This window comes from Vipera ursinii (assembly GCF_947247035.1).
Source record: "Vipera ursinii genome assembly, chromosome: 2".
NCBI lineage: Eukaryota > Metazoa > Chordata > Lepidosauria > Squamata > Viperidae > Vipera > Vipera ursinii.
Window position 1 is genome coordinate 148,756,190 of NC_139513.1, and position 27,456 is coordinate 148,783,645.

The following is a 27,456-nucleotide window of genomic DNA, read 5'->3' on the forward strand; positions in this document are numbered from 1 at the left end:
TATGTGTATTTATTACTGTAACGTTTGGATTTTTATCTGTTTTGGCTGTTTTATTTAATGTTGTGCTCTACCCAGAGTCCTTTTGGGTAAGACTGCCAGCTATATAAATTTGATTAATAAATTTAAAACATTTGTTGGTATGCCTTTCTTCTAGACTAGTGGTAATATTGGAAAGAAACTGGACAAAATATATTATAATTAACTGTATTTCTGCATGACAGAGGAAAAAGAGATTGGTGGCAGACTAACATCTAAAATGAACTGAAATTGACCTATCCTTGAAATATGATGTGTATGTGACAATAACACTGATTAGTGCTTCCCCATACAACAGCACTAATAATCAGTGGGAGAGCAATGAAACTTGCAAATAGCTAGAGATCTGTCAAAAATGGTGGTCATGTTATAATTTGGTCAGTGCAAGATAAACAGACAGGAGCTTCAACTGGAGACAGCAGGTCAATGGAGCAGATCCCACATGGTTCTTCATCGTAGAAGGGACCACTTAATCTGTTCCTTTGCTGATTGCAGTACCTGCAAAAAGAAGGTGGTAAACATTGGTGGTGACATGGATTTCTGTCCACCCACATAACTCTTTTATAGAAAAAAATCTCAGAAGAGCAGTTCGTAACATAAGAGAAATTAAAGCTGAGAAGGGCAAAACTAGTATCATGCACTAGTTTGCAAACGCAAATCCTGGGTCCTAAATAAAATGGGGGGGTCCATTTTTTTTCAAAACCACAACTGACTAATGAAAATGCTTTGTAGCATTTCAAATTTTGTAAACATATTTCCAAGTTGTAACAACTTTGCTCATCCCAGAGTGGGAGAACATCAGACGGAGGAAGGTTATTCAACAAGTCTAAAAATTCAAACTTTGGATCACTGCAATGAAAGCTAAGACTAGTGGCGCATTCAATTCTGCGTCATGCTTCAAAACTCGCATTCGTGTGATGCAACTGTCCTCATGTCCCTAGGGTATTAGAGGCACACCTGCCTCTATCAATGTCTTCAAGTATAAATTCAAGAAAGGTTCACTGGAAGGAAAAGACAAGGGCAGCAAGGTGGAAATAGGATATCGACTTCCAGTTTCGCATTGTGGCGAGATGGGACACAGGAAGGCAGAGCTCTGCCTTCTGCACCTGATTTTGCCCTGCTGGGGGCCCTGTAAAGGGCCTAAAGTCGCCCCGAAGAGGCGATGAAGAAGGAGGGGTACCTCGTCGATCATGGAGAGATGGCGGTCTCTCCGTTCGATCCAAGGAAAGCCCTCTAAACCGGCAAGGGAAAGACTGGCCACACCTTTGCAGCTGGCCATTAGCTGCTGACAACTGAAGAACAAAAGCTTTAATTAGCACACCGTAAACAGCATGTTTGGACTGGGTGAGAATATTGATCCTTTCTTTACTAGTTTACAACTGAATTTCCTGGGAAAGGATTCCAAGAATCTTAAAACCTCTGGATGTGAACGGAAGCGGCGTTTTAAATTTTTTAATAGGGGACAGAAATACACAATGCTGAAGTGAACGTAATATAAAGCTACATTTTTGATAAATCTGAGAACTGAGATAAATTGTTAAGATTTTCTCTTTGAAAAAAAAATTATTGAGGTGAAATATAAGAAACCAACCCTTTGTTTTAAGAGTGGAGAATTTGAGTACAGCACTACAACTAGCTCCTTGGCTGCTTGGTGCATTTCAGCTCAAGGGAGAACAGCTGGCAATGAAGGAAAATATTTTGGCATATTTATCATCCTGACCTCCTTGGACTAAATACCTACTGGGCTTGGACTTTTAATCTCAAGAGCTAGTGGGAGAGAAAGAAAAAAATGACTTTTTAATACATCTGGCTGCTGGGTTGTTGAACATTTTGAACACATGGAACATTGTGGATTATAACCTTGCCTGACTGATAATTTCCAGGATACTTGAAACAAAGGATTACTATAAAATATTGCAATTAGGACTGGATTATAAAGGCTGTATATAAAGACCAGAAAACTAGAGGAAATTTTGTTCCACTCTTACTGAGACTGGTGATACTAGAGGATTTCTAGCAATGATGCCTCAAGAAAAAACAAATATCTTTCAGAAGGACATACTCTCTATGCTACAGCAAATTCATCAAACAATTCTTGCACACAAAGAGGACATAAAAAGAAACCATAATGAAACTACAAATAACCTAGATCAGGGGTGTCAAACTCGCAACATCACGTGACGTGTCGTAACGTATCGCAACTTTTTTGGTATTCCCAGCAATGGCATGGGGGCGGTTTTGCTATGATGCATTCGACCCATGGGCCGGCAGTTTGACACCCCTGATCTAGATGATATAAAGCAGGGGTGTCAAACTGCTGGCCCGCGGGCCGGATGCGTCATCCGGAAGCCGTGCCCACCCCATTGCCAGCAATGGCGAAAAGGCTCCGATACGTTGCGCGACGTCACATGACGTCGCGAGTTTGACATGTCTGATATAAAGGACAAAATCTCTATACTGAAGCTACAACTGGAAAGCTCCCAAACAATGACTACAAAGTATGAACAAATAAACCAGAAATCAGAGGGTGAAGCAGAAGAAATAGACCTAGAGATGGAGGAAATAAGAGAAGGGAAATATGGACTGCTATACACAAATAAAATACTCCAAGTCCTACCTATAACAATGAAAATAAAAAAGACCCTCTACTCCTTTCTCCAAAATGCACCTGATGACAAGGAAGAAGATTCTAGAAAATGGAACACAGAGCGGGCAGGAGAAATGTCTAGGGCCGTGGTGGCGAACCTATGGCACGCGTGCCACAGGTGGCACACAGAGCCCTCTCTGTGGGCATGCACGCCATCGCCCCAGTCCTAGGCCTTCAGCTGGGTTTTATAAAACCTTTTCGCTGTAGACCTCCACCGCTATGTGCGAAAAAAAAGGTTCAATCAATCAATCAATTTCAACTTGTCGTGAGGAAAAAGATCTCGCAAAGTTGGAATTGATTGATTGAACTTTTTAGTCCCACCCAGTCTGACGTTACCACCGCAGCCACACCCACCCAATGGGCCACGCCCACCCGGCACCTGATGATACATGTGGGTTTTGAGTTGCAGTTTGGGCACTTGGTCTCTAAAAGGTTCACCATCACTGGTCTAGGGAATGTGGATGGGCGGAGTTCCTCCCAAAAAATACTCTACCTAAATTGTCTTTCTCATGCCCAGCAGCTTGCACAAAAATAGAAAGAAAATTCTTGGGCGATTTAATTGCCCTGGCCTGGAAAGCTGCTTGGCAAAGCAAGCAAGAGTCAGACTTAAAAACACAGGATTTGATCTATAAGAGGGAGCACTATCTCTTTAATATACTTGGTTGAACATGATTAAAAGAACGGATGACCCTTAGATGTAACTAGATTTTTATAATGAAAGATATGATTTAGAACAGGGCTTTTCAACCTTTTCACTCATTGTACCACTTTCAGGATATGGAAACATCCGAGTACCACCACTCGCCTAGCAAGGTGTCAAAAACTTGGTGACCAAAAAAAAGAGGAAAAAAGTAATGAAGTACAGGTAGTCCTCGACTTACAACAGTTCGCTTAGTGACTGTTCAAAGTTACAATGGCACTGAAAAAAGTGCCCCCCAAGCCACAGCCGATCAAGACACCTGCCTGCCCGCCCGGTGGCACTCTTCCTCCTGTCTGAGGTTTTTATTCCCCCCATCTGCTGGATGGTTGCAGCAGGTTTTGTTCACTTCACATGACCCTGGGACACTGTGACCATCATAAATATGAATCAGTTGCCAAACATCTGAATGTAAATCACAAGACCCTGGAGATGCTGCAACATTCCAGCTGATCGGTGCTTTTTCTGGGCTCAGCAGAAATGCCAGGATTAGTGCTGAGCTCCAGCTAGAGCCTGGCGCTGATCCTTACACTTCCACTGAGCCCTGACAGCCCTGCAGCTCCAGCCGTCTCTCGCTCAGGCTTGTGCGATGCTGCCACCGGTTCAGCTCATTTCCCTCCCCCACTAACCCTTTTCTAGGATGGTCGCATACCACCTGCCAGGTGCCAATGTACCACAGGTGGTACCCGTACCACTGGTTGAAAAGCCCTGATTTAGAACTAAAATAGCATTTTTTTCCCTTTTGATATGGGAAATTTGAAAATAAGATTGGTACAAATAAAATTTGTTAGCTATATAAATGTAATTAATGTAATTAATATTTGTCATAACTGACAAAGATACTTTAAATATCGATGGGAAATCAAACTTTAAAAAGAGCATGAAAACAGGATACTGATTTATGAATTGATATTATTTTATAATATTAGTAAAATATGATGATGTCTGTACCTAATTTTGTATACATCAATAGTACTAAGAATTGTAATTGCTTAATGAGGGGAAAAGGGAAGAAATATGGAGAAGAAAGGAAGATTAAGGAAAAAATACTGGATTGTGCAGTACTGAATATATTTATATGGAAGAAGTTAATGTTAAATATGTGAACCCAGACATGGTGTTTACTAAGCTTTAAAGATTACAATTTTTAAAAATTAATAAAACCTATAGACTACAGGAAATAGGACATCACGCAAAATGTAAAACACTGCAGAAAATCTGACCAGAAGACATACCTGTGAGACTGTCTGTTCTGTGAGAGGGACATCCTCCCCCTAAAATAGGAAAAACAAACTCTGTTTGGTGGGATGAAGAATATCTCATTGACCTTTCTGAAAAATAGATCTGATGGGACTCCTACTTTTCTGTTCCCAATTCAGGGACTTTCCGTTCCCAAATCAGGGACTACAATTTGCCACTTAGGCCAATTGCTTATCAAGAGCGCATCCTTTGTCTTCTCCTGCCCCCACAACATTACAGCCCACTTGCGGACAATCCCAGATAAAGATGTGGAATTGTGACATCCTTTCATCTGCTGCAAATGCAAGCTAAGTAACTGTTGCCTCTGCCTGTCAGCCAATTGTGTCAGAAAGCTCCTGCCTATTGGACAGGCCGCCAAGGAAGAAAAGGTCACTTACACGTACGGCTACCCTATGTAGCACTTGCTGGGGATCACTCTCCAAAATCACCCTATAAGAGAGAAAGAAATAATTGTTCACTAAATTGAACTACATTCTTTGATGGCTCTTGGGAGGGGAGGGGTAGCAAGAATAACAAACAACCCGAGGAATTTCTTACCATCGAGAATGCATATTTCGTCCAGAGATATGCACTAGATCCATATACAAGTAAAGCCAAATTTGAGCATGAACAGTTTTCTAAAGACACTGGACTCACCCCCCATCCACAATTTCATCCACCGCCAGGAAAAGGCCTTCCATGTTCTCTAGGAGAGCTCGCTTCTCCACATTCTTTCTGCAAGAGATACCGAACACCACTGAGTGTGGAACTGGGGCATTGCCTGCCACTTTAGCCTCTATAGTTTGTAAGGATCAGGACCTGATTCAAAACTGAAATCCCACACGTACCCTTTATTTTAGCATGGTGTTTCTCAACCAACGATATGGTACCACTAGAAGCAAACAAGCTATCTAGGTGGAATGCGACTCCTCCCACCCCAAAATGGAAAAAAAGCTTACAAGATAGAGGATAAGCTGAGTAGGAGGGCAGAGCAGCCAGTGTTAGTTGAGTGTGCTGAAGCAAAGATAACTAAGTATCTCTGGATGAAGCCACCAGCAGCTTGAAATGCCTGCTTTCCCAGTCCCTGAAAACCCCGTATGGTTGTTACCAATTCTCAAACAGGCAAATCCACAGATGGACTCCAAATTAGTAATACAAGTAATAAAAAAACACATCCTGACAGGGTAGCCTAATCAAAATCTGAGAAAGAAGATCAGTCTTCTCTAATGAATTCCCTTTAGGCATCTTGCACGTCAGCTCCCATACACCTCGGATATAACAATAAGGAGCTTCTTACCGCAACATCTGACTGAGTGAGTCAAAGAGGCAGTTGAGCACAGCCATTAGCATCAGCTGCAAAGAAAAAGCACATCCCTATGATCAACATAAATGCATACACAATGACCTAAAGTCTACATTCATTCCGGAATGTTTGGAGGTTTTTCCCAGAAAAATTGGTGTTTGCTACAAGTCACTTTGGGACCAAAGTAGGCATGGTGCGTCAGAATTATGCATCAATGTATGCGCCATTAGTCCTTCCTCTTAAGCATACACGAGAGTTCTCAATTTAAAATGGGATAAGAGAGGGTAATGATTCAATCTTGCCACAACATCCTGTCCAAGATCAACATTTGCAGTTTGCAATTCAGTTTTCACACAACCTAAGGTTGCCATCATATAACAACGATTGGCAACAATGTTTTCTTCATACAGAGGTCAGCAAGACTGAAACTAAAAGTGCTACTGCAAAAAGCTGCTTTGCTGTTCCTAGAATAACATACCTCATTTTCATAGGAGCTGCCGATAACATAAAAATACAGGTCAATGCTGCTCTTGTAAACAACAGTCAGGCCTTCTAAGAGGGCAATCTCACCTGGAACAAGAGGGAAGGGAGGAAGACAAATAGAACTAAATTATATTTCCAGTTCAGAGTGATGATAATATTCTGATAACAGTACAGCCACCCTTCATTTTCAAAAGCTGCCTTAACAAGAAAACGTTGCCCCAGAGTTAATGCAGTTTTTTTTTAAAGAGGATCCACACTACTGTAGAAACAACTGCCTCTTACTTTTAAAAAATGTTTAGACTGTAATTACCTATCAATACTTACGTTTGTATCAATTTGCAAATCAGTGTCACGCAGAGCATTGCAGGGTGCAGCCTGACTCCAGGTTCCTGCGTTATAGTTCACCTGCACAAAGCTCTAGGGTGCTTCTCAGGAAGCAAGAAATTTGAAAGGAGTATCTTATTGCCGTCAGGGAACGTGAGTTTTTGGTTTTTTTATAGGAGGAGTTTTTTGATTTTACGTAGGGAGAGGATGCATCGAAAAGAAAATTTACCTCAAAACTGAACCTTGAATGTGTTGGTTGCTCGCTCAAAACAAAATCCAGAGGGGCTTTAGGGGAGTAGGTTGGGCAACGCTGGTGGGTCGCACTTCTCTCAAAGAATTTTACTTAAGCAAATTATACTCATAGAATTTGAATGAATCATTTAAGCCTGAGTCCTAAATGCTCTATGCCAGACATGTCAAACACAAGGCCTGGGGGCCGGATCCGGCCCGCGAAGTGGTTTCATGTGGCCCGCAAAGCCATCCTGGAAACAGTGAGGGAACGGCCCCCACTGCCTTGGCCCTGGCCCAGAGACCCTCCTCCTGCCAGAGACCCTCAGATCTGTCCCACTCCTGCCCAGGCCCCCATAGGCACCCTTGATGCGAACAATGTAGAACTGGCCACGCCCACCCAGTAAGCCATACGCACTCTAGCCACGCCCACCCAGTAGGCCACGCCCACCCTGGCCATACCCACCGGGGCCCCTGAGGGCAACCACAATGCTGATGCGGCCCTCAATGAAATTGAGTTTGACACCCCTGCTCTATGCATAAACTAGTAGCCATCCATTGAATGTAACCAATGAAAAGGAATACGTCACGTCTTTGGAAAGGCTGGTTCCACTGTGCAACTTTTTTTTTTTTTTTTACCATTGGGACGTTTTCCTGACATTCAACCCAAGAATGCTTTCTTTACTCTGTCTCTTGCCCTCTAGGGCAGTGGTAGGCAATCTCGGCTCTTTTATGACTCATGGACTTCAACTCCCAGAATTCCTGAGTCAGCTAGGCTAAGGTTATACTTGCTGTCAGCTATGCTAAGGTTATACTGTGCTGACTCGGGAATTCTGGGAGTTGAAGTCCATGAGTCATAAAAGAGCCGAGGTTGCCTATCCCTGCTCTAGGTCGAGGGACAGTGCATGTTCATTTTTTTCCTGGGTCATCCACTTTCTAGAATTCAAAGAGCGCTAACATTTTTCCCCTCATACTTAGCTTTTCACAGCCAAAATATTCCCAGTCTCCTCAATCACTGTCATAAGAGAACTACATGGACTGCTCACCCTTAATGTAGCAAATTTCTCTGAAAATGAAATGTAAGTTAGGAGTTTTTCTTTAAAAAAAACACCCCACAACTTTCTTAAAAATGTTCTTAAAACTTTCTTGTACCCATTAATTCTGTTTTTTTCCCCACAGGTATAGATCTGGCCTTTGGAATGTATTAAAAATATTGGAAAATAATTAAATCATGGTCCATGGAAAACCTACTATCTGTCCGGTGGGTCTTACTGAAAATATTCTTCTCAAAAGCCTTCTGCTCCTTGACGGTGGGATAGGTGTCATCATAATACTAATAGGGGAAAAGAAAGGCTGATTAGCTGAGAGGCAAAGAAAGAAAACAAGTGGCCAGATTGAAATAAGACATGCTAAAGGCAACTTCATATATTAAAATCAGGAACAGAGGATCCTGTTACATAGGGCCAGGCCACCATTTCCAAGAAACATGCCAGTTGGGAGTTAATGTAAACTATGAACTCAAGAATATTGAGAGGGCCAATGACTCCTCATGTCTGCCACATCTATAAGGTGTGGAAGGGTATTCTAAGTTTCTTTTCCATCATAATAACCCCGACAGGCATCTCCCTGTTTTCTACAAAGGGGGAACTGAGACAGATATAAAGCATTTGAATTTGGGTAAGAGGAAGTTGAGCCAAGATCTCATAAATTCTCCACCCAAATCAAATGTAGCTGTAGGTTATAAAGTGGGAAACACATTTCCTGGGCCGCTCAACATAGTACAGTAGAGCAGAAAAAGATGTGACAGCTTCATTTAAGAAAGAAAAAAAAGAAGCAATTCTACACCAGAAATTTTTCAATAGTTACAGATTTGGGGAATGGGGAGGCACTGCGGGCAAACCTTGCAATTAGAGCTACAGTTTGAGTTCTTCTTAAAACTTTTCACTTTTCCATTCTTTACAGTCCCCACGATTTACCTTAGCAAAAAGACGGTCTCCATCATTGTCTAAAATCAGAATGGCTTTCACTGTGTAGAGAGATGGTTCCTGGGGAAAAAAAGAAAAAGATACACATTCACTGTTCCATTCAATTAATACCAAGTGCCACTTGTTTTTTTTATGTCGTGTAGAGATGTACAGCATCACCTTCATCATCGTCACACTGAACAAAACTACAGTATGTAAGATGCTGAGGTGAAATAAAATCTACATTCTGTCCCAAATTTTATTCAGTTGTTGTGACAGAAATGAGTTAAACAAACCAAAACCATAGAAAAGGACCCTGAAACTCCTACACTGCCAACTCTGGGGCTGATTCCAAGGTTTATAGTTCTACATACATGTTTTCAAGCTTCACATAGCCCTTCACAAGGACTAGAAACTTCATTTCTTTTTTTCAAGAGGATGAATTGTCAGAGATCGAATGACATTTTAGTATACTACCATTTTAAAATGTGAAGAACACATATAGCTCTACTGATGAAATAAATCTGTCACAATATATCATTCCAGGTCTGCGTAACTTACAAATCTATTCAGTCTAATGCAGTCACTTGGTAAGTAAGTAAGAGATGCTGGGAGTTAGGCATGTATAAATTTGAATGCTACTACTATTACTACTACTACTACTACTACTACTAAAAATAATAATAGTGAGCTGCTGCAAGGAGATCTCAGTCTGATTACAAAAACAAAGGCAAAACAAAGAAGCAATAATGGTACATTGAAATATCTACAAGAAATACCATTTGCCAACACGTAAGTGGGACTATAAAATAGACAAATAGTAGAAAATGAAGAAGCTAAAGTGCTCTGGAGCTTTAGAATTCAGACAGACAAGCACCTGCCATTCAGCACCCTTAACAATGGTTGCTAAGACAGACAAAAATGTCTGGACAGTGGATACTGCAGTACCTGGAGAAAGCAGAAGAGAAAAGAACTGGAGAAAAATACGAAGACCTGCAAATATAACAACTGGGGCAAAAGAAAGTAAACGTAGAATCAATAGTCATAGGTGTCTTGAATGTAATCTGAAAACATATGAAACATCACATGAACACTCTTGGCATTGACAAACTCATCGTCAGCCAATTGCAAAGGGCAGCTATACTTGGAAGAGCTTACATCCTGCAACGATACCTTTTACACAATATCAAACAATAACATCTGTCTATCACAGGTCCTCAGGAAAGATTCAGTAGATGGGTAAAAATGTCCTCCAGGCTAAACATCTGGTTGACTGTGCGACCAACCATAATGTGATCTGGAATGTTTCAACCTGGAATTAAGGAGAAACTTCCTAACAGTGCGGACAATTAACCAGTGGAACAGCTTGTTTTCAGAAATCATGGGTGCTCCATCACTGGAAGTTTTTAAGAAGAGACTGGACAGTCACTTGTCTGAAATGGTATAGGGCACAGGTCTGCAACCTGTGGCTCCGGAGCCGCATGCGCAATCCAAAAAAAAAAGTGGGACTAAAAAAGTTCAACCAATCAATTCAAATATGCAGGGTAGGTGCATATCTCGTCTAGGCTCCACTCTTCAAACCCTGTTCTGCACATGGGCGCATGTACGCACATGCGCAGACATTTTTGCAGCTCCCAGTTTTTCCCTTTGTGAGGGAACAGGTTCCGAGTGGCTCTTTCACTGTTTCAGGTTGCTGACCCCTGGTATAGGGTCTCCTGCTTGAGCAGGGGGATGGACTAGAAGACTTCCAAAGTCCCTTTCAGCTCTATTTCTATTAATTCTTATTCTTATTCCTATCCTATTCTATTGCAAAGAAGAGAGGATTTCCACTGTACCTGTAAAAATTTCACCTTTAGGTTCTTGGAGCCTGAGCCTTTTTATGAGAGAAGTAACAAGACAAGACCGTAAATTTTGCAGATTGCTCCTCAACTAAAAAAAAAGTGAAGGTACTGCTCTAAATTCAATAGCAGAACTAAATCTGGTTCCGTCAAATATCAGCTTGTCAGACCTACGACCAGTTATAGCTTCCATCGTAGGTAAATACGCAACATAAAACTTTCCAGCCCAATCCCGACATACAGTTATGGAAATATGGACAACTTTCTTGCCACGTTTAGAGCTCAATGAGATATTCTAATCGGATTCAAACAGGAGGACTGTAGTAGCTGCATGGTAGAGCACATCCTCTGCCTAAAGAAGGAACTCAAGACAAACTTCCTGGTCAGCTTCAAGATAGGCTTAATAAAAAAAACCTATCAAACATCAACAGTTGGACTTGGCATAAACCAGCTTCCCAAATTCCTAACAGTCTCTTGAGGTGAAGCTGGAGAGAGAAAGGGCCAGAGGAGAGCCAATTTTTCCCTGATGGATGCTGAAAAGCTCTCGAGACAAAGTTCTGTGATGCACTGACTTCCACGTAGCCACAGTCAAAGTGTATAACAGAACTTCACCTCAAGCGCTGTAACAGGTCCTCTCTGGGAGCAGAAGACATATCTATGGAACAGACCTGCATGCAGATATGTCAACCTTGACGCAGAATTTAAGCCTGTTTACTCATCCCAAGCCACTGTGCTACTGATACAGTTAAAGGCCAAGAGAGCAAGCAGAGAGAATGCTTTCTCTTAAGTTTTACGAAACGAGAATTCCTGATAATTATGGAAGCGGGCAACATCATTCTTCGTACGATTAAGCCTGAAGCTATCCCAAACCAAAGTCTGGCACCTAGAATTTAAAACAAGTGATAATCAGGTTTCTTGAAATGATAAAAGTCTTTTTGCACAGCAACCTACCTGTATTTCATGGAATTCCATAAGAAGCTGAATATTATCCTAGTTCTACAGCACGGGTGTCAAACTCGCCATGTCACGTGACGTGTCGTGACATATCGTGACTTTTTTCGCATTGCTGGAGCTGTAGTGGTTATGGCCTCCGCATGATGCAACCGGCCCATGGGCCGGCAGTTTGACACCTCTGTTCTACAGTGTCCAGCAGTTCTGCTTGTACAGGACCCAGATTCGTCACGAGACAACCCACAGGACTAGAACTTAGAAAATGTTACAAGGCATATGGAGCTGGGAATACTCGACAGTTCTCAATGCAGCTGCTTTTATTTTCTAGGGAATTCTGTGATTTCTGCAATTATTGAGGGTTCTTAGATCACAAGACCAATAAATCAGGCCAGCCATGTATTATTATCATGTATGTCATATTGTTCCAAAGTATATTTTCAAGTCATGCAAACAAACGTGATAGGCTAACTTCTTCTTCGATCGAACGCTCTCTCATTACAAGATTTGTCAGAATAATTTGCTATAGAAAATGAGATGCTAGAACTGGGATTGCAAGGGTTTTCTACATGAAGACAGAAACATGAAGAAACTGCCAGTTTCCATAGGAAGATGGAGACCAAAAAAAAATCAGTATTCCTCTGTGGCTCTCTCATCCATTATCAGAGAGAAACGAATATGAACAGAGAAAATTCAAATGTTTTTCCAGCTCTCTTCTTTCCTATTTACACACGCACAAATTCATCTCACAAACATAGGAGGCAGAAGTGTGGTAGGAATTTTCCTCCCTTTCTATAATATTTCACTTCATATGAGTCTTATATGCATGGATCTCAATGTGAGAGATCCGTTTTACAGCAAGATAAGGAATCTGAATTCTGCACTGAAGCTCTTGGAAATTGCAAGCACAACAGTACAAATATCTAAAGCTATGCAACCAATGACGAATACAAATATATCAGAGAAGCATTCAGTTACCTGATCTAATCCAGACTGAATGCTGACACAAATATGGACAAATGACTAGCACTTGTTTTATTTCCAGGAAGAGAAAAAGAGATGCTTACCATATACATATCAGAGTAGAATTTATACATCTCTTTAGCAGAGAGACTAGTTTATATTGGAGAGAGAGAGAGATTAAACAAAGTTTAAATCTACAATGAGCACTAACTAGAAGGCCAGAAGAGGCGTATTTTCCCCCCCTCTGAAGCCTTCCAGTTCAAGCCAAAGGCTGCTTTGAGCAATCAACCATTTGAACAAGACGTTAAGAGTGACTACCCAGTTTATTCTGATCATTTAATTCTGAAGTTTCAATAAATTAAAGTTCAGTCAATTAAACTAGGTGTGCAGTGGCCCAGATGGTCTGCACGATAGCAGTAGTACTGCCATAAAGATTTTACAGCTGCCAGGATCCCCAAGGAAGAAGTGTGTTTGGAAAGGGAGAGAAGGTTGGGAAGAATTATATATGTGTTTGTTTTATTTGCAGAAGACATTTGGAAAAGCTGCCTGGAGGAGGCAGAGCCATTTAAAGTGAAGTTCACAGAAAGCCAATATAGCCCACATGCAAGGTAATAAAAAGATGAAAAAAAATATTGTTAGAATCTAATGGGCCCAACTCATACCATTTCCAAGTTAGGTAATCAGTGTGGAAAAAGTGGCACACACTCCAAAGCAAAATAAACTACCTGTGATTTCCCCCCCCCCCCAACGTTGTCAGTGGTGCAATTCTTAAGAAACTCAAGAGTTAAATCTGGCCAAACTGCAGTTAGTTAGATTCAGGGAAAGTCTAACCTTGTTGTGATATTCATACCTCAGAGCCGTTACAGAATCCATCAGATTAGGGAAAGTTGGTTTATGATTCCTCCCACTTTTGAGAATGAGACCAACTCACTTTGATAAGCTCTGTGAATGATTTTTGGGATGGGTGGGTGGGGTTATACACTAATGCAGACATGTCAAACACAAGGCCTGGGGGCCGGATCTGGCCCGCGAAGTGGTTTCATATGGCCCGCGAAGCCATCCTGGAAACAGTGAGGGAATGGCCCCCACTGCCTTGGCCCTGGCCCAGAGACCCTCCTTCTGCCAATGACCCTCAGATCTGTCCCACTCCTGCCCAGGCCCCCATAGGCACCCTTGATGCGAGCAATGTAGAGCTGGCCACGCCCACCCAGTAGGCCATACGCACTCTAGCCACACCCACCCAGTAGGCCACGCCCACCTTGGCCATACCCACCCGCCCCCCTGAGGGCAACTGCAATGCTGATGCGGCCCTCAGTGAAATTGAGTTTGACACCCCTGCACTAATGCAATATGCTTTATAATCCAATCTCATGTGACTGACACTCTGAAATAACTCGTGCTGAGGTCCATCTCAAATGCACGGAATGTACGTTTATAGCTTTATTAACTTTTGGTAGTATAAATTGTTACTTTGTGTGCTTCATATTTTGTCTTGCCATATGCTCTGATCTGCACTATTAGGAATGGAGGGTAGGGAGAAATGGCAGCTTTTATTTGATTGATGAAAATATATTCGACTATGTTCCTACTATCAGCGCTGCTCAAGGCAGCTAACAATATTAAAATAGATGATAAAATATAAAGAGCAACACATAAAAATCAATCAGACACATATATTCTTAAAAAAAATGAAGCACGCATCCATTAATCCCTCTGTGAATAGCTTAAAAGCCCACTGCATGACTGAATAAAAATCTATTTGCTTATCAAAATAGAGACAAGTGATTTAGTTAAACTGCCTTCTCTTGGCCAAGAGATTCAGATCTGTCACCCAGAAAGCTTCCTCTCACATTCCTAATAAATGTGCCTCAGATGATGGTGTAATGCAAAAAAGGACCTCTTCTGAATAGGTTAATACCCAGGCAGCCTCTCAAAGGCAAGACGATCTTCCAGATACTCTGATTCCAAGGCATACTGAGTTTCGTTGTTTATTAGAAATACACTGAACTGTGCTCTCAATGGTTGATGGGAGGTTATTAAAAGCACCTTGGTCAACAGGCCAGCACTATAAACCAGCTGAGGTTTCCGATCACTTTTTCTAAGCAATTCAAAGTAGAAAATGTAAGCGCTACCCAACAGGGATGCAAAACACTTGTGTCAATATTGCTAGCGTGGACCTTGGCAAAAAGGGATGCAGTTGATATATTATCTTTAATTGTGACAACCAAGTCTAACCAGCAAACTGCCAACCGTACCTTCAGGAAGCAATACTATTTTACCCAAGATAGTTGTTCTAACATGGTTAATGCAGTGATTCTCAAAAACTGTCCCACTCAGTACATGCTAGAAAATAGTTCAGTCAGAAAGAATATAATTGAAGTACATTATCAATTTTATCTTTGTGCACACGGCACAAAGATGTCTGAAAATAGCCTAAGAGATCTCTAAAGAGACCATACTGTGCCCCTTTTATTAAGATGTTCAATCAGTTTCTAGGCTATGCCTCTGCATCTCAAGATTTAAAAAAAGCTGCAGTTTCTTTTCTGTCATAGTCTCAAATAGATTATACCCACTCCAGATAGAGACATATAATACCTCAGTGAAACATTCAGTTTAAACTCCAGTATGAATACTAGCCCCTTCATGGATTACTGCCTTGTCGGGGCGAAGGGGCTTGCGTAATCCAATGAAGCTATGAGCTATGCCGTGCAGGGCCACCCAAGACGGACAGGTCATAGCAGAGAGTTCTGACAAAACGTGATCCACTGGAGAAGGAAATGGCAACCCACTCCAGTATCTTTGCCATGAAAACCCTATGGACAGTACCAAAAGGCAAAACGATATGACGCTGGAAGATGAGCCCCTCAGGTCGGAAGGCGTCCAATATGCTACTGGGGAAGAGCAGAGGGCTAGTACTAGTAGCACCAGAAAGAATGAAGCGACTGGGCCAAAGCCGAAAGGACGCTCAGCTGTGGATATGTCTGGTGGTGAAAGGAAAGTCCGATGCTGTAAAGATTTTTTCTCCATTGGAACCTGGAATGTAAGATCCATGAATCAAGGCAAGCTGGACGTGGTCAAACAAGAGATGACAAGACTGAACATCGACATCTTAGGTATCAGCGAACTAAAATGGACAGGAATGGGTGAATTTAATTCAGATGACCATCAGGTATACTACTGCGGGCAAGAATCCCTCAGAAGAAATGGAGTAGCCTTCATAGTCAATAAAAGAGTAGGAAAAGCAATACTGGGATACAATCCTCAAAACGACAGAATGATCTCAGTTCGAATCCAAGGCAAACCATTCAATATCACAGTAGTCCAAGTCTATGCCCCAACCACCAGTGCTGAAGAGGATGAAATTGACCGGTTCTATGAAGCACTACAGCACCTTATAGAACTAACACCCAAAAATGATGTCCTTATCATCATGGGGGATTGGAATGCTAAAGTAGGAAGCCAAAAGATAACTGGAATAACAGGCAAGTTTGGCCTTGGAGTACAAAATGAAGCAGGGCACAGGCTGATAGAATTTTGTCAAGAGAATACGATGGTCATAGCAAACACTCTTTTCCAACAACCCAAGAGACGGCTCTACACATGGACATCACCAGACGGTCAACACAGAAATCAGATTGACTATATGCTCTGCAGCCAAAGATGGAGAAGCTCTATACAGTCAGTAAAAACAAGACCAGGAGCTGACTGTGGCTCAGACCATGAGCTTCTCCTTGCAAAGTTTAGGCTTAAACTGAAGAAAGTAGGGAAAAGCACCAGGCCAGTCAGGTATGAATTAAATCATATCCCCATGGAATATACAGTAGAGGTGACAAATAGATTTAAGGAATTAGATCTGATAGACAGGGTGCCTGAAGAACTATGGACAGAGGTTCGCAACATTGTACAAGAGGTAGCAACCAAAACCATCCCAAAGAAAAAGAAATGCAAGAAAGCAAAATGGCTGTCTGAGGAAGCTTTGCAAATAGCTGAGGAAAGGAGGGAAGCGAAAGGCAAGGGAGAAAAAGAAAGATACGCCCAATTGAATGCAGAATTCCAGAGAATAGCTAGAAGAGATAAGAATGCCTTCTTAAATGAACAGTGCAAAGAAATAGAAGAAAACAATAGAATAGGGAGGACCAGAGATCTTTTCAAGAAAATTGGAGAGATGAAGGGAACGTTCAATGCAAAAATGGGCATGATAAAGGACCAAAATGGCAGGGACCTAACAGAGGCAGAAGAGATTAAGAAGAGATGGCAAAATTACACAGAAGAACTATACAGGAATGAGCTTAATGTCCCTGATAATCACACTGAGGTGGTCACTGACCTAGAGCCAGACATCCTAGAATGTGAAGTGAAGTGGGCCTTAGAAAAGCTGAGCAACAAAGCTAGTGGAGGTGACGGTATTCCAGCTGAGCTATTCAAAATCTTAAAAGACGATGCAGTAAAAGTGCTACACTCAATTTGCCAGCAAATTTGGAAAACTCAACAGTGGCCACAGGATTGGAAAAGATCAGTTTACATTCCAATTCCAAAGAAAGGCAGTGCCAAAGAATGTTCAAACTATCGCACCATTGCACTCATTTCTCATGCTAGTAAAGTTATGCTTAAAATCCTACAAGCTAGACTCCAGCAGTATGTGGATCGAGAACTACCAGAAGTACAGGCAGGATTTCGAAGAGGCAGAGGAACCAGAGATCAAATAGCCAACATACGCTGGATCATGGAGAAAGCTAGGGAGTTCCAGAAAAACATCTACTTCTGCTTCATTGACTATGCTAAAGCCTTTGATTGTGTGGATCATAACAAACTGTGGCAAGTTCTTAAAGAGATGGGAGTACCAGAACATCTTATTTGTCTCTTGAGAAACCTATATGCGGGCCAAGAAGCAACAGTGAGAACTGGACACGGAACCACTGATTGGTTCCAAATTGGGAAAGGTGTCCGGCAAGGCTGTATACTGTCGCCTTGCCTATTTAACTTATATGCAGAGCATATCATGAGAAAGGCAGGGCTAGAGGAGTCAAAAGTTGGAATTAAGATTGCTGGAAGAAATATCAACAACCTAAGATATGCAGATGATACCACTCTAATGGCAGAAAGTGAAGAGGAACTGAAGAGTCTCTTGTTGCGAGTGAAGAAGGAGAGTGCAAAAGTTGGGTTGAAACTAAACATTAAGAAAACCAAGATCATGGCATCCGGCCCTCTCAATTCCTGGCAAATAGATGGGGAAGAAGTGGAGGTAGTGACAGACTTTATCTTCCTGGGCTCCAAGATCACTGCAGATGGGGACTGTAGTCAAGAAATTAAAAGACGCTTGCTCCTCGGGAGGAAAGCCATGGCAAATCTAGACAGCACACTAAAAAGCAGAGACATCACCCTGTCAACAAAAGTGCGTATAGTCAAGGCTATGGTCTTCCCAGTTGCAATGTATGGCAGTGAAAGTTGGACCATAAGAAAGGCTGAGCGCAAAAGAATTGAGGCCTTTGAACTCTGGTGCTGGAGAAGACTCCTGCGAGTCCCTTGGACTGCAAGGCGATCAAACCGGTCAGTCCTAGAGGAGATCAACCCTGACTGCTCTTTAGAAGGCCAGATCCTGAAGCTAAAACTCAAATACTTTGGCCACCTAATGAGGAGGAAGGACTCACTGGAGAAGAGCCTAATGCTGGGAAAGATTGAGGGCAATAGAAGAAGGGGACGACAGAGAATGAGGTGGCTGGATGGAGTCACTGAAGCAGTAGGCGTGAGCTTAAATGGACTCCAGAAGATGGTAGAGGACAGGAAAGCCTGGAGGAACATTGTCCATAGGGTCGCGATGGGTCGGACACGACTTCGCAACTAACAACAACAACAACAACAACAATGAATACTAGTTTCCCACAGTTCCAAAATGGAGAAGAATCATCTGCTTCCTACAATCTAAATAAAATGGTATTTGAACCTGAATATTTTATTTATTTTATTAAGTTTGTTTGTTGTTCATCTCACCACAAGGCAACTCTGGACAGCTTACAACTTTAAAATTTTGGTTCAAAATCAACTCAATTCTGGATTATTCATGTAAATTTGTAAAATGATATTAAACCACAGGCAATTAAATATAAAATGAGAATAACCAAACAACCTCCTAACAGATGTACTGTAATACTGAATGGGCCAAGGTTTTTTAGCATGCAATGGCTATACATAAAAACATTGCTCACAAGAATATCAGGTACCATCATAATCAAGTAGTAAAAGGCAAATTCAAAATGGACTACCTGCAGGCAATTTCAATTTCTCTGTACATAGTTAAGAGCATTTTCTTCTACAAAAAGCATTGCTGACAATATTTTTTTTAAAAAAATCCTATTTTAACCTCATGGCATTCCATGAGGTCAGATTATCTTGAAATGACAAGACTTAAGATCCCTGATATGGTATCATGTACATCAGTAACAAATAAAAAGATAAAAATCCTCATGCTATTTTGATTTTTTTTAACCCTTTTGTAGCCTACCAAGGGGAAAGAAGAACATACATTTAATAAAATGAGTCATTTAGTGAGCTATATAACTAAAAGCATTATACCATTTATTCTACTATTAAACTGAATCAAACTGTTCAGGACTGTTTAGAACTAAACTGAAGTATTGTCAGGAGCACAAATCCAGAATATTATTCAGCTAAACAAGCAGGAAAGTCTAGTAGTTGACCCATATTGCCTTTCCAAGTCTTGAAGTCACTGAACTAATGCAATATTAACATATATGCAGTGGTGCCCAATTTTTTATTGGGTATATTACAAAAAGGAATAGATGGGGCTACACCAAAAGCTTTCATTTCATTGATATTTAATTGAAATTAATTATACTTACCATGATTACTTTCTAGTTATACTTGTAATCACTTATCCTACCACATTAAAAGTTATAATCTGATAGCAAGTTTGGGAAGTCTCTGCAGCCACAAGTAGCTCTGAGCCTCAGGCGGTACATCTCTAATTTTTAAAAAGTAGTTGTAACACCAGCAAGTCCAGAGTTTAAGATTACAGAAGGTAATGAAACCAAGATGGCTTATATCTTTTATAAATCAATAAATGAAGCTACTGTTTACAAGAGACTGACCTTAAGCACCCTTTTAATGCAGGTTCTGGAAACAATGCTGTGTAAAGTTTAGAATCAAATCAGCTCACTTTTTTTCCAAAGGAAAAACTAACATTGTTGGGTACCTGCAAAATTGAAAACATTCAACTCATTTTCCCATCTCAAATACTAATCTTCTTTGCCATTATCTCTGGATAACCCAGAAGAGGAGTAAGAGAATCAGAGCTGGAAGGGGGCCGTTAGACCATCAAGTTGGATCTCCTGCTTGGTGCAGGCATTTAAATTATAGCATCCCAGACCTGCAGCATGAACACAATAAGGAGAGCCCACCGGTTTCCTGTGTAACTGGTACCAGTATCAACTATTCTTATTCTTCAGAAGTTTTTCCTATCTTTCAAGTGGAATCTGGCTTTAATCTCAAATTCATTATTCCACTTTCTGTACTGTGGAATGAGAAAGAAGAGTTATTATGCTGCTTCTATAAATCACCCTTTTAAGCTATTTCAGGAATGCTGTCACGTCCCTCCTTGTTGTTTTTTAACATCCCCAACTCCTTCAGTCTTTTCCCATAGCCTATACTTTTTCGTCCCCTGATCATGCCTTTCTCTGATCCTGCTGAATTTTTTTCCTAGATCCTTTTTAAAGCATAGTACCTAGAATTAAGCACAATAACTGAGGTGTGGTCGGTCCAATGGAGAATAGAGCAGAACAATTGCTTCTGTGATTTGCAAAGCAGGTTTCAGTTCACCGAGCCTAAAAAAAAAAAGCATTTGCTTGCTTTGCAGGCACAGCACACTGATGGCTCATTTTAAGTTGGTAGTTGACAAATTATTTTAAAAGCATCCACTATTAAATGCACTCACTTCTTTTAAATTGCACTGTTATTTTAAGTCCCATTTTTTTTAAATTCCATTTATATCCCGCCCTTCTCCGAAGACTCAGGGTGGCTTACAAGCTTAGCAGTAGCCTTCATTCTATGTATATGCCTGCTTGTTAGGGCTTTCACACACCCCTCCAAGCGGCATTGTTACAAAGTCAGCTTAATTGCCCCCAACAATCTGGGTCCTCATTTTACCTACCTGGGAAGGATGGAAGGCTGAGTCAACCTTGAGCCTGGTGGGATGCAAACCTGCAATAATTGCAGGCAGCTGGTGTTACTTAAGGAGGCATTAGCCCACTGCTCCACCATTTCTTTGACCTGTTATGATTTGTTTTGAATATTATTTCTATTTCCAGGTGAGGGGTTCTCAACTTTTTTTTTTTTTGCTCATGGAGCCCTTCTTGGTCTCATCTACCCTCTGCGCAAAGTGTTTTACTGTCTGTGCTGTTTATTAATCTGTATCACATACTGTACTATAAACTGTAGCAATTTTCATTGATTATGCTGCTTAAATTAGCAGAGATACTGAAATGTGAGAATTATGACAAATGCCTTGCTGTAAGTTTGAATAGTACTCTCAGAAATTTACTGTGGCTGCCTAGCAATACAGTATGACTTCATAAGGGCCCATAGGGCCCATGTTGAGAATCACTGCTACAGAGCAGTACTTCTTAAACTTTTTACTCTCAGGACCCCTTCCCATATTATGGATGACCCCCAACAGCTTTTGTTTATAAAATGATACATTCACAGAATATTTATTGGGTCATGGAAAAATAACAGTATTAAATCCATCAGATTACTAACATAAATCCTCCATAAAATATTATTTAGAAATAAAAACGAGAAGAGTGACATTATTTTAAATTTTTGCAAATATCTTCAATGTCTGGCAAATAACTGTGATTTTTAGCTATCCCATTCAATTTTATGTTACAACATTCCACTAATGCTTCAATAGTTTGCCAGCTAGAATAGGTATTCATAAGAAACACTAATTTCTGCATCTTATCCTATCTGCTTCTCATAAAAAACCTCAACTGGACCCAAGTGCAAAGATAAATGCTTTGGCAATAATAAAGGGGAAAAGAATGTGAGATCATTAAAAATATCTTAGTTCTTCAAACAAATCAAATCATCCTTAACCAAAAGAACTCCCACTATCAGGTTAGATTTTTTTTTGCAAAACAATTTTTTTATTGTTATAGTCAGCAAGACAACCCACTATTTTACAAATTCTACTAAGAGATCTGCAGTAGAATTTCTGATTCTCTGCTGTTCAACCAACTTTGGATGCACAGGAGGATCAGGGATGGCAGGTTCCTAGATGGGAGACCACTAGAACAAATTGCAAGCTATATTAGGAAGTAAAAAAAAAGTCTACTTCCACCTCAAAAACTACTTCCATCCCATTGCCAAGAATATTATATGGTTATATATAAAATCAAGCTTGACTCAAAGGCATTTTACCTATACTTAAATTATACTGCCAAGACTTGCCAACCAAGAGTTCCAAGACAAATTCTTAGGCCTATCATCCTTTAATTCTATATCCTTTGTATTATTTTGAGGCATTATCTGATACATACTTAGGTTTCACTATTATCTCACATGTCTGACACCTATTAAGCCTGCTTTAGAAAACCGTAACTGCTGCCCCCTAAAAAGCAGACCTTCCCAGCATTAATGTTATTAGACCACAGGGATAAATTCTGGTATTTTTAATTTCACTACAAGTGTAGTAAATATTAAGAAAAAGAGGGTGGGATGCAGAAGAGTCAAAATTTGAAAATCATAAATAAAATTTAATGAGGTAGCTGGTCATACCAGAAGCAGATTCAAAATGTTATCAAATGCTCCAAATTATAAATTATTCCATCTATTATTACAATTTTATGCCATAATATTTTTCTCTTCAAACATGAAAATACATTCCAGCTCCTATGTGTCTTGTTGATCTTGTATTTGCATTAATGGCATGTTATGTATTTGAAATGTGGCTGACTGACAAAGAGATGGATACATACTGGTTGTCCACTGTTCGGAATAAGGCCAACACCACAGGGTTGAGTACCCCAAGATTTCAACCCAAGTCTATAAAACAATTTATAAAGCACAGAGATTCCAACTGAAAGTTACTCTCAGCAGGATATATTTCCAGAAGCTGTCAAGACTTCCTTAAGATTGTGCTAAACAGGATTCCAAAATTTCAAATAGAAATATACGACATGCAAATGTGATTTCATAATAACCCATGTTGTGGTATAATTGTAGACACTTAGCTAGCAGTCAGTGAACATTTAATGTTCTATGTTTTACAAAATATGTGCTGGATATTCATGGAAAATCAACTTTCACTAGAACCCTAATGAAAAGAACAAGAGTGATACTGATTTCAAATGAAACATACTCCCAACAACTGCATTTAGGATTATTTGCTCAACTTCAGAAAATATATTGTTGTCAGGTTTCTCATCACTAATCTATCAATGTATGGCAACAGGAGGTGGAACTCTTCATAAAATTTGTGGTGTATCAGAGGAATATGGTTGACCATTATAATAAATAACATGCTGGACTGGATTTGACTGGATTAGCAAGGCTGTTATTTCTTATCTGTTAAAGGCTAGATCAGCATTACCATTTTCTAATACGCTCCAGTGTAGATGTATTATTGAAAGAAATTAAGCAGGACATTTTTCCCATTGTTCATTTGTATTTTATCTGTCCTGTGGCTGTTAGGAAGCTGACCTCTATGAAGTGAGAATTGGATATTTTACTTTGAATTTGTACTATTCTAACATGGAGACTTCAATTGTCTTCCTATGATATCAAGGTATTGTATCTCCAGATGTCCTCAAAAGTTTGGGGCATACACAACCTTTCATGGCACAAAGATTTTCTGGCTTTTAAAAGGGGCACATGTTCCAAAATGAAAACAGAATCAGATGAATAAAATACAGTGAATATGCTTTGTACTTTATACAGGTAGTCCTCGACTTACGACCAAAACTGAGCCCAAAATTTCTGTTGAGACATTTGTTAAGTGAATTTTGCCCCATTATACGACCTTTCTTGCTACAGTTATTAAATGAATCACTGCAGTCGGTAAATTAGTAACACGGTTGTTAAGTAAATCCAGGCCTCCCCCATTGACTTTGCTTGCCAGACGGCTGCAACAAGGGAGCACATGACCTTGGGACACAGCAAATGGTCATAAGTATGAATCAGTCGCCAAGCATCTGAATTTTGTTCACGTGAACGCCTCTGATGCACACTGCAGATCATATTCAGAGCCAAGCTGTTTTTCACCACTGTTCATCCCAAAGAAGTTCCAAGGTCCTTGAAACATATTTCTGGGGGGGAAATCTCGTGCTCCTGAAGCCAGGTCAGCAGCAAGCGGTAAGAACGACCAAGTTCAAGAATGCTTTCCTTCAAAGGAAGTCCTACTTTACTCATCTGTGGAATGGGAACGAAAAGACTTTCCCCGGCTTTTTGTCCTTTCCTCGATGAAATTCATAGAGGGAGCAGCAACCACAGGATTTCTTTTTTCTGTAAGAACAGAGCTAGCTTGCCTGACATTTCTGCAGCTGTGAGCAGAGAACCTCTTTAAGACTAGACAGGAACTTTCCTTTGCTCTGTACCAGGGGTAGGCAACCTCGGCTCTTTTATGACTCGTGGACTTCAACTCCCAGAATTCCTGAGCCAGCCATGCTGGCTCAGGAATTCTGGGAGTTGAAGTCCACGAGTCATAAAAGAGCCGAGGTTGCCTGCCCCTGCTCTGTACCATTCTGCCTGATGTGTCAAGCAGCACCTGGAGCTTCTTCCACCCTCAGCCTGCTGTCCCCTCTCCGCCGTATGGACTGGCCCAGCCTCCCTGCATCTCCTCAGGTGGCTGGGCCCGGACTCCCTCCAGAGGAGCTCGGGCCCAAGCCCAGAAGCACCCCAGCAGCAACCGACTAGCTCCGCCCCGCCCACTGCCCGTCTCCATGGTAACAGGCGCGCACCCCAGCAATTCTCCCTCTCCCCTCTCTTGCCCCTCGGGCTCCTACCAGGATCAGCGCCTCCATCTTGGTCGCCCCGGTGCCGACGTGGAGCACAAGCCGCGGCTGCACAGCATTGGCTGGCTCCATGCCAATCGGTTCCTTAGACCACGCCTCCACCTTTCTTAAGCGAGCGCTCATTGGCTAAGTCGCTTCTTCCTAGTCTAACCTTTGCATCCCGTTTTCCTACCTCCTCCTCCTGCCAGGGCTACCTTTTGCGAACTTCTAGCGTAAGGCGTGACGCACCTTGAAGGCCCTCCTTCCGCTGTGATTCGAAGATAAAGCTGCCGCTCACTTGCCGTGGGGGTCTAGTGCAGGGGTAGGCAACCTCGGCTCTTTTATGACTCGTGGACTTCAACTCCCAGAATTCCTGAGTCAGCATAGAGCCGAGGTTGCCTAGCCCTGGTCTAGGGCGGAGGAGGACGGGGAACGGAAGAATGTGACCGTTTCCATGGTGAATTGAGAAAGCGGTTAGGCCGTTTCGGCGCTGGATAATTATTGGCCAGATGCGACCACATGACCGGGAAGAGACACTCTTCCTGCAAATGGGGGAAGCGTAGTTCGATTCGTTTTCAAGGAGGGGATTCCATTGCTAATGTTTTAACGCGGAGTTGTGTACGGAAATTCAGCGGAAGCCTTTGGTGTGATCCCGTTATGAGGAGTTCAGCTGTATTGCGAGTTTTTTGGAAGAAGTCTAACGGACGAGCGTGCAAAGTGGAGCTGGAGAGAGTGGTGTTCGTCGGCGGCAACAAAAGCAGCGAAGAGACTTGTGGCATTTTAAAGGCGAAAGCTTTTGTTGTGACATCAGCACTCATCAGCTAAAGCTTGCTTCCTAAAATCCACGAAGTGTCCTCAGGATATTCCTTCGGTCCTTGTTTCCTCTCTTTTGTGTACATTATCCTATTTTTATTTTATTTATTTATTACATTTATATCCCGCCCTTCTCCGAAGACTCAGGGCGGCTTACAAGCTTAGCAGTAGCCTTCATTCTATGTATATGCCTGCTTATTAGGGCTTTCACACACACCCCAAGCGGCATTATTACAAAGTCAGCTTAATTGCCCCCAACAATCTGGGTCCTCATTTTACCTACCTCGGAAGGATGGAAGGCTGATTTAACCTTGAGCCTGGTGGGATGCGAACCTGCACTAATTGTAGGCAGCTGGTGTTACTTAAGAAGGCATTAGCCCACTGCTCCACCAAGGCTTTTTTATTGATTGAAAGTTTACCAAAGTTTAAGAAATGTATAAAAAGCAGTGTATACTTTGATATTACTTAATATACTTTTAAGGAGGAGACTACAAAGTCAAAAGATGCTCATGTTATATTTCTCTCAAATCCGGAATTATATAAGTAGTAGTATTGGCTTTTTCCCTATCTGGAAATGTCCATGTTTCTGATTTTTGTCACGACACAAATGAAATTAACTTCTGCCCTCAATGGTAAGCTTGGTTGGAAGGCATTTCTCAGATCATGCCTGGAGAAATCAAAATATTTCACCTGGTCTTTCATGTTCACACTTTTGTAATGTTTTCGGTTCAAATCCTAAGAGAGAAACAAATCAGATTTATTTGTGTTAGATTTATACCCTGTCTGATCAGAGGGTTTCAATTCCCTGAGTGGATTAGGAGAAAATGACTGGCCCAAAGTCACCCAGTAATATTCCATGGCTGATGTTGTAATTGCAACTGCAGCTTTGCAGTTCTAGTCCAACATTTTAACCTCTATGCTTCAGTGGCTCTCTTGCCTTATCAATAACAGCAAAGCTTTGGCAGATGGCTGGGCAGATGATTTCAAGGAGCTATGTGAGACCTCTATGGTAGAAATCACCACCACAGGGCCAATTTTAATTTCAGAGGAAAGTCCCTCGGAAGCGTGTCTTCTGTTAGACAATTACCTATTTATCATTGCTATAATTAGTATGAAGGGAATAATTCTATCTCAGCTACGTCTGATAAATTTCTGCTTTTCTCTCTCTCTCTACATTTCTTGGCTACGTATGCTGAGAATGAGAAAGCAGAACACATTAACAAAAGTTGATCTGTTTTACTGTGAGGGGGTTGTCATTGAAAAAATTCCCATAGAGATAAAAGGAGGAAATAACAGTATCAATCTTTGCTAAAGTAGACCAAGCAAGGTTTCACCTATATGCTAAAAATGGCAAACTTTGCCATCCGGCCACAGGTCCAGGACAAGGTTAGTAAGGTGTCACTTTTATTTTTTTTCTTCTCTTAAAATTAAAGCTTTTTGCTTCCAAGAGCTGCACAGCAGAAGACTCTTCTAAAAGAGCTGATAACAGATCATGAGAGAAATGAGGTTGCATATAATTAAATACACAATTAGACACATTCTAAATGCTATCTAGAGGAACAGATACAATAAATAGGCAATTGCAGATGAAATAAAGCAAGACCCTTTGAAGATACCTACTGTATTAATTCTCATCTTTTTTATGGTACAGTTGTTAGGGGATTCAAAATGGCTACAATTAGCATTAAAACTGAGAAGATACAAGAATGCCCAAAGCCTGTTGAGGAAACAAAGTGTGATGAAATTAAAGCTATGAGATTGGGTTGACCCACAAAAGTAGCAAAGAGATGGAAACAATAGTAACTCTTTGTGGCCATCTTGCAGTCCAATGGTAGTAGAAATGTAGTATGAACATTCAGCCATGGATTATGATTTTAGCCTGCTATATAACCCTGATCCATTGTGGTTCGCTTAATAGACAATAGCATAACATGAGCTTAAATTTGGATTTCATTGCTTGACGTACTT

The 27,456-nt window shown here is 41.1% G+C and overlaps 1 protein-coding gene and 1 long non-coding RNA gene across 3 annotated transcripts in view; both read right to left on the reverse strand.

Moving 5' to 3' along the window:
• COPZ1 (COPI coat complex subunit zeta 1) lies at window positions 1-24,842 on the reverse strand. 2 transcript variants are annotated; one of them, XM_083355037.1, is made up of 10 exons: window positions 24,688-24,842; window positions 8,934-9,002; window positions 8,209-8,290; window positions 6,401-6,492; window positions 5,917-5,972; window positions 5,277-5,354; window positions 5,018-5,069; window positions 4,616-4,654; window positions 1,217-1,328; window positions 1-534 (listed from the first exon to the last, which is right to left on the reverse strand). In XM_083355037.1, exons 1-10 carry the CDS (start codon window positions 24,817-24,819, stop codon window positions 506-508), a joined length of 741 nt encoding a protein of 246 aa, XP_083211163.1. In that variant the 5' UTR covers window positions 24,820-24,842; the 3' UTR covers window positions 1-505. The 2 variants fall into 2 exon arrangements, with proteins under 2 accessions (XP_083211163.1, XP_083211164.1); XM_083355038.1 differs by lacking the exon at window positions 1,217-1,328 and having other exon boundaries at window positions 24,688-24,837.
• The window catches only part of LOC310635778, a 306,456-nt gene that overhangs the window by 136,199 nt on the left and 142,801 nt on the right, over window positions 1-27,456 (reverse strand). The window lies entirely within an intron of this gene.